The sequence below is a fragment of the Pan troglodytes genome, chromosome 6 (assembly GCF_028858775.2).
Source record: "Pan troglodytes isolate AG18354 chromosome 6, NHGRI_mPanTro3-v2.0_pri, whole genome shotgun sequence".
NCBI classification, from domain to species: Eukaryota; Metazoa; Chordata; class Mammalia; order Primates; family Hominidae; genus Pan; species Pan troglodytes.
The window spans coordinates 12,445,560-12,460,765 of record NC_072404.2 but is presented as its reverse complement, the minus strand read 5'-3'; the positions used below and the strand labels follow the sequence as shown (position 1 = coordinate 12,460,765).

Genomic DNA, 15,206 nt, shown 5'->3' with positions numbered 1-15,206 from the left:
TATTATAAATCTGACACACGGTATATATAAAACAGGAAGACAGTCAAGAGCCTGACAGAGAGGGCTTCATAGGCATGAAGAAAAGTTTACGCTCATGAAGCTGAAACCTGATGCACAGTAGTGGCATCACTTTATTTATTTACTTATTTTGAGAGACAGCCTCTTACTCTTGTCGCCCAGACTGGAGTGCAGTGATGCAATCTCAGCTCACTGCAACCTGACTCCCAGGTTCAAGCGATTCTCGCGCCTCAGCCTCCCGAGTAGCTGGGACTACAGGCACCCACCACCACGCCCGGCTAATTTTGTATTTTTAGTAGAGATGGAGTTTCACCATGTTGGCCAGGCTGGTCTCAAACTCCTGACCTCAGGTGATCCGCCCAACTGGGCCTCCTAAAGTGCTGGGATTATACGCGTAAGCCACCGCACCAGGACTCAGTAGCATCCCTTTAAAAAATAAGTATTTATTTGTATGTATTTCATGAGATTAGAATTTATCCATGAACTTATTGGTGTGCTGCCCTGTGCTGCGCTACTTGGGTCCCCTTAAAACATAAGACCCAGTTCTGAGCACATCCACTTTCATAAAGAACCTGAGATGCTTCCAATGCTTATTACATCTGCTGATAAATCTAACTCCACAGTTCCAACTCCTTAAAGAAAAGCTGTTACCCAAAATATCAAATCATTTCCAAATTCACAAAATTGACAATTTTCATTCCATCTTGGAGACGATTTATGCCCCATAAGCAGAGAACCAGAAAGCAACAGGAAAGTTTTCACAGTGGCTAGAGCGTATGCATTAAACAAAAACCCTCCTCTGGGTGCAGATGTGCTGGGCCTTAAGAAAATCCAGACATGGCCTGGCACAGTAGCTCATGCCTGTAATCCCAGCACTTTTGGGAGGCTGAGGTGGGCAGATCACCTGAGGTCAGGAGTTCGAGACCAGCCTGGCCAACGTGGTGAAACTCAGCCGGGTGCAGCGGGCTCACGCCTGTAATCCCAGCACTTTGGGAGGCCAAGGTGGGCAGATCACAAGGTCAGGAGATCGAGACCATCCTAGCTAACACAGTGAAACCCCGTCTCTACTAAAAAAAAATACAAAAAATTAGCCGGGCGTGGTGGCAGGCACCTGTAGTCCCAGCTACTCGGGAGGCTGAGGCAGGAGAATGGTGTGAACCCGGGAGGTGGAGCTTGCGGTGGGCCGAGATCGCACCACTGCACTCCAGCCTGGGCAACAGAGTTAGACTCTGTCTCAAAAAAAAAAAAATTATCTGGGTGCAGTGGCGCATACCTGCAGTCCAAGACCTGCAAACCGTGAGCAGGAAATAATGACGCGCACTTCTGTAAATATCACCTGCAACTGCACCTGCACTTATGTGAGTTTACAGATCTTAGACCTTGTACAATGGAATTCTGCAATCAGATATTTATCGAAGGAACAAATAATTAACTCACTAGCACAGAGGCTCAATGCCAGAAAAGCAAGGGGAACGTTAGAAGTACAGACCGACTGGGCCGGGTGCGGTGGCTCACGCACATAATCCCAGCACTTTGGGAGGCCGAGACTGGCAGATCATGAGGTCAGGAGATCAAGACCATCCTGGCTAACACAGTGAAACCCCATCTCTACTAAAAGTACAAAAAATTAGCCGGGCGTGGTGGCGCGCACCTGTAGTCTCAGCTACCCGGGAGGCTGAGGCAGGAGAATGGCGTGAACCCGGGAGGCGGAGCTTGCAGTGAGCCAAGATCGTGCCACTGCACTCCAGCCTGGGTGCCAGAGCAAGACTGTCTCAAAAAAAAAAAAAAAAAAAAAAAAAAGTGCAGACCGACTGAAGACCACAGGAGTGGCGTGAACCAGCTCTGCAGCGAGACCTTCCCGTGGACACGCCGTTCCTCTCCTCAACCCTGAAGACTCAGGTCTACCCTTCTTTCTCAAAACCAAAATGTCCCCCAAAAAGCTTCACAGATTCTGCCAAATCCCTTAGCTCGGTCTCAAAAACAAGCAGCTACATGTTTCAGGTTTCACGGTTTTCGAGTGTTTCCCTAGAAAATCCAACTTGAGGAAAGAGAAAGATGCTGGCTTAAATGTGGAGGATCCCTTGTTTTTTCACAGACACCTGCTTTTTAAGGTGAATGGAGGTCCTCTTATGTGAACCACTTAACCCACCCAGATTATGAAGTCCGTAACCTCTGGACACCAGGGTTCCACTCCCACCCCTGCTCCTTCCTAGTCACGTGATTCCCTGACCCAGGTCAAGTGGGAAGATGGGAATATGAGCCTCGACAGCAAGGGCACTGCCTGGAGCCAAGCCCGGCCTGTGCTGAGTCGTCCAAGCCGTGCCTGTGAGGCTGCTTCCTCACCCAGCAGCTCACTCTGAAAGAAAGGCCTTTCTGCCCAGGGCACCAGCCCTACAAGGCACTTCTGCTTCACCCCACCCGCGAAAAGCCCCTTTTTGATAAAAATGTGCCTTCAACTCCCAGTCTTTTATGAGGTGACAGGGCGGACCACCTCTGACCTCTGTCCAAAAGGGAAACGGCAGTTCAAATCAATTAGTCCGTCTCCCGCAGGCCAGAAAAGGGAGAGCATTCTCTTACCTTTTTGGGATCCATGTTGAATTTCTTTCTTCCCATGGCTATCTGTTTGTTCCTCTGAGTCGTTTTGCTATTGGTGTGAAATAATTTAAAAATCACTCATGCTGTTTTCACAATGCAGCCCAGTCACGGCCCTCCAGTGTACTTTCCCCCTTAACAACGGGCTCAAGGAAGCGAAGCACAGGCCCTCACGGAGGGGCCTCCAGTCTCCGCAGTGGCGGCAGGGGTGGTGCAGCCACCATTGCTGTTCACATTTGATAACTTGAGACACTTCAGAAAAAGCTAACGATGCAAACCAGTGATTTTAATAAAGCACAGCTCCTTATGATGCAGGCAGGTAATTTCTGTGCGGGTCAACCCTGAAGTGCCTGTGCTTATGCCTGAACCTATAAAGGCAGATGATGACTTACAGAGGAGGCAATGGGAGGTAACATCCAGGGAAACACCCCTGGACCCCTCCACGCAGAGTGGGGGGAGAGGAGAGGAATTAACAACTCCACAGGCTCCCCACATCCCAACCACTCTCACCCCACTTTCTGCAAGTTTGACTAGAGGATGGAGGTAGAAAGAAAAGAGTAAATAGCTTAAAGGTGTAGCCACAAATTGTTACCTCTCCTCTACGGAAGTTAGATTGTCGATCTCTGTCATCACCTCTGCAATTTCATATTTCAGCCTCTGTCAAAAGAGAAGAATTTCGAGGTGGGGAGTGGGTCTTAACCTTCCTCCCCTGAGACTCAGAAATTTTAGTTCTCTTGTGACAAGCTTCCCTGCGGTCTCACCGGAGCACCACAGGGATGGAAAAACCAATACTATTATCAATACAGCTAGAGCTTCACAGTCAAAGCCACCACAACTTAGGAGAACACAAAATTGTTTGCTCACTTTTCATCAGATACCAGGTTCAGAGGGGTCCACTCTGCAGATCCTAGGGTATTTGTATATAAAATCAGGCAGGGACACTGGGGGGGAATATCACAGCTGTGAAAAGATAAAACCAAGCCAGGAGCGGTGGCTCATGCCTGTAATCCCAGCATTTTGGGAGGTTGAAGCAGAGGGATCGCTTGAGATCAGGAGTTTGAGAACAGCCTGGGCAATGTAGCAAGGCCTCATTGCTACAAAAAAGAAAAACAGAAAAATTAGCTGAGTGTGGTGGTACACACCTGTAGTCCTAGCTACTAGAGAGGCTGAGGAGGGAGGACTGCATGAACCCACGAGTTTGAGGCTGCAGCGAGCCATGATCACACCACTGTACTCCAGTCTGGGTGACAGAGGAAGACTTTGTCTCTTTTTTTAAAAAACAAAAAACAAAAAACAAAAACCAGCAAAAGGAAAGCCATGAGTCCTCAGTTCGCTTAACTGCACTATTCAGCCCTGCCATGCACACAGTTGTCACCTGCCTCCTCCTTCAACACTGCCTGTGTTCCCAGGGAGAAGCTGAGGCTCGGGTGTGTTTAGATCGGTGGTCTCAGGCTGAAACTCAGGTGTGTTTAGGTCAGTGGTCTCAGGATCACTTGTATCACCTTGAATGAGATGAAGCACCATGGACAGAGCCCAGCGGGTGAACAGAACTGACTCAGGGCACTCAGAGAAGCCAAATGCATCCAAGGGGACAGACCCCCTTTCCCTTGATGTGACCCCTACTAATGAGACTGACCTCTGGAAGCCTCCAACTTCCCTGGGCCTCAGTGTGCTCACTGATAAAATGAAGTAGTTAGAGCTAGATTACGATTCCACATTTATCCAGCAGGCTGATTACTAATGTCCAAATAATATACATCCTTATTCTTCAACCAGAGACCAATTCTGGGTTATCTGATTTTCCCAAGAATGAAGGGTAACCTTAGAAGAAAAATTTCCATGAATTACCTTTCAAATACAAAGACATTTTTATTCAGGACCCTACTATATGCCAAGACACTCGGACTTAAAACGCAAACTCCTAGAAAGGAGCTATTGTCTGGGACAAGGCCTGTCCTTGCCGTGGCCTGTGAAGCCACATTTATTTTGGCAATGACAATGACTAGAAAGCTTCTCAAAGAAGACCTCCATGTCTGATTGACTTTCCCAAGGAAGCTCCAAACGGAAGGAGCCAGGGCCGGCCCTCTGAATCACTTCTGTAACAATCACAGGCTCTCCCACGCCGAGACGGTGGCTTTATTCACATGCTTCTCCTGTGGGACCGCCCTCTACCCCGTCCTCTGAGTAAAGTACACAAGTGTGGAAGAGCCCATGTTTGTGTGCCTGTGTTTTTATTCGTCTTTAATTTTTTTTTGACAGGGTCTTGCTCTGTTGCCCAGTCCGCAGTACACTGGCACAATCACAGTTCACTGTAGCCTCAGCTTCTTGGGCTCAGGTGATCCTCCCACCTCAGCCTCCCGAGTATCTGGGACTACAGGTACACGCCACCATGCCCAGCTAAGTTTTGTATTTTTTGTAGAGGTGGGGTTTGACCATGTTGCCCAGGCTGGTCTTGAACTCCTGGGCTCAAGAGATCCTCCTGCCTCGGCCTCCCAAAGTGCTGGGATAACAGGTGTGAGCCGCTGTGCCCGGCCTAATGTGTCATCCTACTCCTACCACCTGGTAGGCACTAGGTACACAGCTGGAACCCAATACATGCCCACATATTCACTCAAAGGGCATCTGAGAGCCAAAAATGGAACAGGCAATGTTCTAGGTGCTAGAACATTAACATATTGGTGGCTGGGCGCGGTGGCTCACGTCTGTGATCCCAGCACTTTGGGAGGCTGAGGTGGGCGGATCACGAGGTCAGGAGATCAAGACCAATCTGGCTAACACAGTGAAACCCTGTCTCTACTAAAAATACAAAAAATTAGCTGGGTGTGGTGGTGGGTGCCTGTAATCTCAGATACTCAGGAGACTGAGGCAGGAGAATGGCGTGAACCCAGGAGGCAAAGGATGCAGTGAGCCCAGATTGTGCCACTGCACTCCAGCCTGGGCAACAGAGCGAGACTCTGTCTCAAAAAAGCAAAAAGAAAAAAACAAACAAAAAAACACATTGGTTAACGAAAGAGGGTCTCAGTGCACAATTTGACAGAGCAATGCGCTCGTGGCTTGCTGCTGCTTTAGATGATACGCTGCCTGTGGCCCTGGGTTTGCGAGCTGGCTACTGCTGACCTCAGTTCTACGATGTCTTGATTTCTACCCAGGGTCTCACTGCCTGTGTGGAGTCTTTGCTTTCCCAACTTGATAACTTTTTCATTCTGTCTCTTTGTGTAGTTCTTATATGCACACACTAAACATCTTTTTTTGTTGTTGTTTTTTGTTTTGGGGTTTTTTTTTTTTTTTTTTTTTACATTTTTGTGAGGCTACTCTTTTATATTTTACTCAAAAGCAAAAAACAGAGTTTTGGATTTTTGGTGTTTTTTGTTTTTTTTTTTTTTTACCTCAATGTCATCAATAAGTTCCTTTTTTCTTCGACGAATGTCTAGAAGTTCTTCTCTCTCTTCTAATGAGAGGTCTTCAGGCACTGAAAGAAGAAAAAAATAATTAACTACTTTGAAGAACACATTGGCAACATCCAGCAAGGTTGAGGTGGGTACATGCTGCCACCCAGCAATTCCATACGCAGGTATTTATCCTAAACAAATGCTCCCATTGAGACTGTATCTGAGACACTCATAGGAGCGCTCTTTATAACCAGAAAACAGCCTAAATATTCATCAGTAAGAACACGAATAAATTGCGGTACATTCATAAAATAGAATCCCATCCAACAAAAATATTTTTTCAGGCCAGGCACGGTGGCTCATGCCTGTAATCCCAGAACTTTAGGAGGCTGAGGTGGGTGGATCACTTGAGGTCAGGAGTTTGAGACCAGCCTGGCCAACATGGTGAAACCCCGTCTCTATTAAAAATACAAAAATCAGCTGGGTGTGGTGACGCATGCCTGTAATCTCAGCTACTCGGGAGGCTGAGGCAGGAGAACTGCTTGAACCCAGGAGGCGGAGGCTGCAGTGAGGCGAAATCACATCACTGCACTCCAGCCTGGGCAACAGAGGGAGATTCTGTTTCGGGGGAAAAAAAAAAAAAAATTAAAAAGAATGAGCTAAGTCTATCAATATGGATGAGTCTCACAAATAAAATGATGACTATGAAAGAAGGCTAAATCCAGGCACGGTGGCTCACGTCTCTAATCCCAGCACTTTGGGACACTGAGGCAGGAGGATCGCTTGAGCCCAGGAGTTCAAGACCAGCCTGAGCAAGATGGTGAGATCCTTTCTCTACAAAAATTAAAATAAATAAAAATAAATCAACATAGCGCCCAGGAAAAGACCACAGGCCGACGAAAATATGATTCACAGCAGAGCTGACACTCAGCTCAAAAACAGACTGGACTCTTCAATAAATATGTGTGAAAACAGTTATTTATATGGAAAAAATAAAAGCAGATTGTATGTTATCAATCACACATATTTTCAATCAATTACAAGTGGATTAAAGGTTTAAATGTGAAGGGGAAACGCTATACAATTTTTAGAAGTAAATATAGGAGAATTTTTTTTATAATTTCAGGGTAGGGAAGGACTTTTTTTTTTTTTTTTTTTTTTTTTTTTTTTTTTTTTGAGACAGAATCTGGCTCTGTCGCCCTGGCTGGAGTACAGTGGCACAATCTTGGCTCACTGCATCCTCCGTCTCCTGGGTTCACTGCACTCAGCCAGGGAAGGACTTCTTAAACAAGATAGACAAAATATAAATCACAAAGGAAAATATTAATACACTTAATTATATCAAAGTTAAGAAACTAGGCCAGGCAAGGTGGCTCATGCCTGTATCCAAGCACTTTGGGAGGCCAAGGTGGGAGGATCACTTGAGGCCAGGAGTTCGAGACCAGCCTGGGCAATACAGTGGGACCCCCCATCTGAACTAAAGAAAATGAAAAATAGCCAGGCATGGTGGTGCATGCCTGTGGGCCCAGTCACTTTGGGAGCCTGAGGTGGGAGGATCACTTCAGCCCAGGAGTTTGAGGCTGCAGTGAGCTATGATCATGACTGTGAGGCTGACTGTGCCACTGCACTCCAGTCTGGGCAACACAGAATCTGTGTCTCAAAAAAAAAATTAATAAATAAAAACTTTATTCTCCAAAAGTTCCACACCACAAAGTGAAGAAGAGCTGAGCCAGAAACTGCCAAAGAATTGGGATTCAAAATATGTAACTCCTACAAATTATATTATTGTTTTTTGTAGAGACAGGATCTCACTCTGCTGGCCAGGATCTCACTGGAGTGAAATGCTGCTATGGCTCACTGTAGCCTTGAACTCCTGGGCTCAAGCAATCCTCCCACCTCAGCCTCCCAAGTAGCTAGGATTACAGACATGCGCCACCATGTCTGGCTAATTTTTTTTTTTTAATTTAGAGACAGGGTCTTGCTATGTTGCCCAGGCTGGCCTTGAACACCTGGCCTGAAGCAAAACTCCTACCTTGGCCTCCTAAAGCACAGGGATTACAGATGTGAGCCACTGTGCCCAGCCACAAGTCAATTTTTTTTTTTTTTTTTTTTTTTTGAGACACAGTCTCGCTCTGTCGCCAGGCTGGAGTGCGGTGGCACGATCTCAGCTCACTGCAACCTCCACCTCCTGAGTTCAAGTGATTCTCCTGCCTCAGCCTCCCGAGTAGCTGGGATTATAGGCGTGCACCACCACACTCGGCTAATTTTTTGTATTTTTAGTAGAGACGGGGTTTCACCATGTTGGCCAGGCTGGTCTTGAACTCCTGACCTCAAGTGATCCACCCGTCTTGGCCTCCCAAAATGCTGAGATTACAGGCGTGAGCCACCGCACCTGGCCCACAAGTCAATTTTTAAAAGACAAAACAACTCCGTGCTTAGAAAATGGGCAAATGGGGCCAGACACAGTGGCTCATGCCTGTAAGCCCAGCACTTTGGGAGGCAGAGACAGGTGGATCACCTGAGGTCAGGAGTTCTGGACCAGTCTGGCCAACATAGTGAAACCCCGTCTCTACTAAAAATACAAAAAATTAGCTGGGTGTAGTGGTGGGCGCCTGTAATCCCAGTTACTGGGGAGGCTGAGGCAGGAGAATCACTTGAAACAGGAAAGCAAAGGTTGCAGTGAGCCGAGATCCCACCACTGCACTCTAGCCTGGGTGACAGAGCGAGAGTCCGTCTCAAAAGAAAAAAGGAAATTGGGCAAATGACTTGCATAGGCACAAGACCAAAAAATTAATATGAATGGGCTGATAAAAGGATGTCAACTCTCTTAATAGTCAAGGAAATACAAATTAAAATCCCAACAAGAGACCTCCATTAGGTTGCACTGAGCCGAGATCGTGCCACTGCACTCTAGCCTGGGCGACAGAGCAAGACTCCGTCTCAAAAAAAAAAAAAAAAAGGAGACATCCACTAAAACTGTAGTAATCATAATTAGCAATTTAAAAAACTCAAAACCTGTCACAACAAAGAGAATGAAAACAGAAAGAACCGCCACATTTTTATGAGCTTGAAGCCAAACTGGACTAGCCACAGCAGATTTAATCCACATGGAAAAGCAAACTTTGAAGCCCACAGTGGCGTAGACCAAGTAACCTAATTTACGTGAGAGAATCCCCACAAGGCTTAGGCTCTGGCTTCACCACGTAACTCTGGAGGGGGCTGTGAAGGAGGGTCAACTAAAATAAGGAGAACTGGTTGAAAGGCTCTTTGAAATGCCACTGGAGGCCTGCCTCTTCTCTTCCACGCCACGGAAGACTGCTTATTTATCTTTAGAGAACAAAACAGAGAGACTAGGGCAATTCTAACACGTTTGAGGGCAAGGGCACCCTACTAAAAACAAGGGTGAGAGATAAAAGCAGACATACTCATCACCAAGCCGCCTTCCCCACTGGGCTCCCCGACTGCAGGCCACGGGCCATTTACTCCTCTCCCAGCACCCTGGACAGAGGCTGGGACAAGCGTCTTCTCTGAAGCATCCCACAGGCTTCAGCTCTAAAGATACTGATGTGAGGGGCAGACACCAACAACCAGTACACCCACATCACCCTACAGAGAAACAGTCAACACGGCCTTCTGCTGCACTCAGAGCTTCTAATACACTTTTTACTTCTTCCTTCTCAAACTGGAAGTAAGCCTCTGACATGCAAAACAGATACCGAAACAGACACAAAAAAGCAAAAAGGGATAAAAGTCGTTACACCTTGGGGACAAAAAAGTGACAAGGCAAGGCAATGCTTGCCCCCATTACAAACATTACAGTTGACTCTTTAATACGTGTACAACTGATAAAATATAAAACCTTGCGGAAAAAGCCAGGCGTGATGGCACGCATCCGTAGTCCCAGGTACTCAGGAGGCTGAGGTGGGAGGATCGCTTGAGCTCAGGGGTTCCAGGTTGCAGTGACCAGCCACTGCATCCCAGCCTGGGTGACAGAGCGAGACTCCCATCTCTTTAAAAATAAACAAAAACAAAAAACAAAAAAACCTTGAAAACAACACATGCATTTCAATCTCACCAGACTGTGACCTGTCATCGAGAGAACTTTGGAAAACAATTTGTCTATTAATATCAAAGTGCACCTGCTATGACCCAGCAATTTTACTCCTAGGTATATCAGAAAAATTTCTGTGCACTGCAACAGAAGATATGTACCAATAACATCAAAGAAGCCCATTGTGTAGATTAAAAAAGTAAACAGGCCGGGCACGTGGCTCACGCCTGTAATCCCAGAACTTTGGGAGGCCAAGGCAGGCGGATCATGACGTCAAGAGATCGAGAGCATCCTGGCTAACATGGTGAAACCCCATCTCTACTAAAAATACAAAAATTAGTTGGGTGCCGTGGCGGGCGCCTATAGTCCCAGCTACTCGGGAGGCTGAGGCGGGAGAATCACTTGAACCCAGGAGGTGGAAGTTGCAGTGAGCCGAGATCGCGCCATTGCACTCCAGCCTGAGCCACAAGAGCAAAACTCCATCTCAAAAAATAAATAAATAAATAATTTTAAAAAAAGAAAAAAGAAAGAGACAAATGAAAAGAGAAAAAGTAGGCCATATCCTCTTCCTAAATAAGCCAGTGGTCATCTGAAACCAAAAAGCTGTTCATCACAGAAAATAACTTTTGGATGGCAATGGTTATGCCTAAAAAAAGAGAACAAATTTATTAATATTTTCAAGGGTACTGTAGGTACTGTGTCTGATCCCTAATCAGTTAAATGTTTTCATTACGATATAAATTAAGAACACAATGTTCAGCTCATGATAAAGTAAACATGGCAAAGCAAAAAAATTTTGCAAAAAGACACTATATTTTCTTCAGGTCTTTCTTAATAAACTTTTGTCTCAAACAGAAAAAAATAAAATATGCTTCACAAAGATACAGATAATACAATTAACATAAAATTTGTAATTTCCTGCTTCCTGTATTAGATCTAAGTGTCGATAAATTCCACATTGTGGTTTTCTTTTTCTTTTTTATTTTTTTGAGACGGCGTCTCACTCTCTCACCCAGGCTGGAGTACAATGGCACGATCTGGGCTCACTGCAACCTCCACCTCCCAGGTTCAAGCAATTCTCCTGCCTCAGCCTCCCAAGTAGCTGGGATTACAGGTGCCTGCCATCATGCCCGGCTAATTTTTTGTATTCACACTGCTGTTTTCTTAAGCAATCCTCTATGTCAAGCAATGAATGAGGAAGGAACTACAATTTACTGATCAACTAACAGGTCATCTCCATTAAAACCCCCAAATAACTAAGAGCAGCCGTTATTATCCTCATTTTATAAATGAGGAAACCAAAGCCAGGGAAAGTCTAATGATTCTTTCCCAGGAGAAAAAGAAAAAATATTTGAAGAAATAATGGCTGAAATGTCCCAAATTTGATGAATGACATGAATATACACCTCCAAGGTGCTCATCAAAGTCCACGTAGGATAAGCTCAAGGAGATCCAAAGTCATGCAACATGCTATTGGGTGGTCTGGTAGCTCAACGATGTCATCGGTAACCCAGTCTGTTCATCCTCCTTCCAATGTGTCAGTTTCATCCTAAAGTCTGTCTCTTTCTCGCTCTAGGCTTCCCCCAGCAACTGAAACTACATGCTTCCTTAGTCCTATGTCTCTCTCAAGAGTGAGAAGTCTTCCTTCTGAGAAGCCCATAAAGTCTATGCTCTATTCTCCTTGGCTCAGCCTAGCTCCACCTGACATTTTACTGTGATCGGCTAAAGAGCACGAGTGGAATGAATGCACACCACACTTAGCGTTGAAGGAGAAGAAACACAAAGAAATCCAGATCAAGAGATAATGTGAGAAGTAGGAAAGAATGAAAGCCAATAAAGAATTTCAACAGGCAGAAAACCAACATCGAATGCCCAGAGAGATCAAATAAAATAAAGAAGCAAGCAGGCAGTTCTCAAATCTTCAAAACTATTACTCTTACGCATCTAAGGGAGCATCTTTTTTCTTTTTATCTTTTTTTTTTTTTTTTTTGAGACGGAGTTTCACTTTTGTTGCCCAGGCTGGAGTGCAATGGCGCAATCTCAGCTCACTGCAACCTCCACCTCCCACATTCAAGTGATTCTCCTGCCCCAGCCTCACAAGTAGCTGGGATTATAGGCACGCACCACCATGCCCAGCTAATTTTCTGTGTTTTTAGTAGAGACGGGGTTTCACCGTGTTGGCCAGGCTGGTCTCAAACTCCTGACCTCAGGTGATCCACCCACCTCAGCCTCTCAAAGTGCTGGGATTACAGGCGTGAGCCACCGCGCCCAGCCGCATCTTATTTCAATATGGCAAAAAGTATATCTAATAGTAACCAGCTGACTGACACTATCCTGTTACTAAAAAGTAAATGTACCTGAAGATTCAAATCAAGTCTGTCAACAACATTTACGAAAAGAATTTTCTTCTGCTGAGCTCTCCTGTGCAGATATAGGAAAATAAGAGCCTGCAAGGGGAGAGCTTTAATTCAAGCATCGGCATACATTTCTGTTTCCTTTTTAAGAAAGTCTATCTACAGTTTCTCTCCTCCTACCCTAAGGATGAGCAGGGTTGGTTGCTAACACAGAGTGAAGACATACAAAGTGAATCTAAACACCAGAATGATTTAACTCTAAAGATCCTAAAATACCTTTTAATCGGAATCAAAGGATTTCCTTGATTTTTGTCTTTCAGTAATACCTATCTTTTCCTACCCCCTTAAGGCACTAAGGAGTTGAATAAGCACTAGCCGTTTACTTTACCAGTATTGCAATCAGAATTTCCACGTCTAAAAGAAAATTTTGTACAGTGGGACAAAGACATGGTGGCTGTGTAGAGAAATGTCTTTATTTTCTAGAGATTCATGCCATAGTATATAGGGATATAATGCTATTATGTCTATACTTCGAAATACTTTAGCAAAAAAAGAATTGAGGCTGAGCACAGTGGCTCACACCTGTAATCTCAGCACTTTGGAAGGCCGAAGTGGGCGGATCACCTAAGGTCAGCAGTTCCAGACCAGCCTGGCCAATATGATGAAATCCCGTCTCTACTAAAAATACAAAAATTAGCCAGATGTAATGGTGGGTGCCTGAAATCCCAGCTACCTGGGAGGGTGAAGCAGGAGAAATGCTTGAACCCAAGAGGGGGAGGTTGCAGTGAGCCAAGATCATGCCATTGCCCTCCAGCCTGGGCAACAAGAGTGAAACTCTGCCTCAAAGAGGTAAAAAAAAAGAATTGAGCAAAATTATAACAATTATTAAATCTATTTGATCCATTATCCATTTTACATTCTAAGAGTTTGAATTTTTCATGTTAAAAAAAAATTTCAGTTTCACGTATTTGGCCAGGTGTAATGGCTCACGCCTGTAATCCCAGTACTTTGGGAAGCCAAAGCCAGAAGATTGCTTGAGGCCAGGAGTTTGAGACTAGCCTGGGCAACACAAAGAAACTCTGTCTCTACAAAAAACAGAAAAGAAATTAGCCAGACATGTTGCGCATGCCCACAGTCCCGGGTACTCAAGAGGCTGAAGTGGGGGGATCGCTTGAGCCCTTGAGTTTGAGGATGCAGCGAGCTATGACTGTGCTACTGCACTCCAACCTGAGTAACAGAGTGAGACACTCTCTTAAGAAGAAAAAAAAAAAGGAAAAAAAAAAACTTTCAGGTATTAAGTGGCTAGTAACATCTGTAGCAATATCACTCAGGATATTTGGGGAAAGCATTACTAGGAAGTAACAGAATTATCCTTGACACATGAAAAGGAATAAATAAAAGGAATAGGAGTATGTGATAAAATATTTCTGAACCAGTCTCTGCGGAGCTTCTAAGTACCTTGCTGTCCTATTGTGTCTTTGGACACCCAGATTGTATAGCAAATACCAACATCTAGCTGTTAGACCAGCTGTTTAGTGACGTTCTATCAGTATCCCTCTGCATCCAAAATAACTTTGCAGTCACAGAATATGCTGATAAACAGACAATTTCACACATGTGACCGCCATACTAAAAATGGGAAGATAAGCAATGTTCAGAGAAGGTGTCCTTAATTATCCAGATCTTTTCCACAGCAACAAACCAGCCTTCAGTCAAAGTTATCTAAGGCTTGGATTCACTTATTGACATCATGTATGTTTTGTTACTTGGACTCTGTTAGGTAAGAAGAAACAAAGGTCAAGCGGTTTTTTCCTCCCAAGAAATCTAGCGGGTTATTTTTGAATGGATAAACTAATATATGGATATGGTTACACATACACAAACATATAAAAAGGCATACAATGAAAACTTCCCCTCCAACCTCAATAAAGCTGCTAAAAAAAAAAAAAAAAAAAAAAAAAGGGCAGGTTAACTGGAAATCACTGGTCTGGCATGAAATCTCTAAAGCTGGTTGAATGCACCCACCACGAGCTTCCCTATAAAATCCTGACATTCCAGACACAGGCTAGGAAAAGGTCCTTCAGACTCAGTTCTCGTCTGATGGAGGAGGTTGGACACACTGGATTATTTCTAACAATGCATCAGGCTCTAAAAGAGAATGAGTCTGTGCAGCACATACGGTTTCAACATTCTTACTCTAATTCTTGATAGCAAATATAAATGTTTCCACAAGGAAAAAACAATGTGGAAAGAAGGCAGGAAATCCTCCATTTTAGTAAAAGCGTGCTGCCAGTGAAGCTTTACGTAAGAATCAGGAGCAAATTCACATCATTCAGCCAAAATCCTTGCCTTTCTCAGGCACTAGCCTTCCACAAACTTAGATCTGCAAAATCACAGAGACTCACAGTTGTTGAGGTCTATGTTTTAGGTTCAGGTTTGTAGGAATTTAATTAAAGTACTTAAGTGTGGACCTTCTGCTTCCAGCCACAATGGAGTAACAGGGACTGGATTTATCCTGTTGCCTGAAATGATGGGGGTAGAAAAACAGCCAGGCACAGTGGTTATGTGCCTGTAGTCCCAGCCACTGGGGAGTCTGTAGCAGGAGGATCTGGAGCCCAAGAGTTGAGGCTGCCCTGGGCAACACAGCAAGAACCTATCTCTAAAAAATAAACAATAAAAAAACAAGCAAACAAAATAACAAAATTCTACACCCTGCAAAATCTCTTTCAAAAATAAAGATGAAACAAAGACATTTTCAGATATAAAAACTTAAACTAATTTGCCACTAGCACATCTGCACTA

General features: G+C 44.6%; 1 protein-coding gene across 4 annotated transcripts in view; it reads right to left on the bottom strand.

Moving 5' to 3' along the window:
* The window catches only part of CYTH3 (cytohesin 3), a 111,538-nt gene that overhangs the window by 22,841 nt on the left and 73,491 nt on the right, over nucleotides 1-15,206 (bottom strand). For 3 of the 4 annotated variants that reach the window (XM_063813739.1, XM_063813738.1, NM_001251861.2), the window contains 3 exon segments: nucleotides 5,997-6,079; nucleotides 3,203-3,267; nucleotides 2,596-2,662 (listed from right to left, as the gene is read on the bottom strand). In XM_063813739.1, coding sequence (XP_063669809.1) covers nucleotides 2,596-2,662; nucleotides 3,203-3,240 — 105 coding nt within the window. In that variant the 5' untranslated portion in view covers nucleotides 3,241-3,267; nucleotides 5,997-6,079. 4 annotated transcript variants of the gene reach the window in all.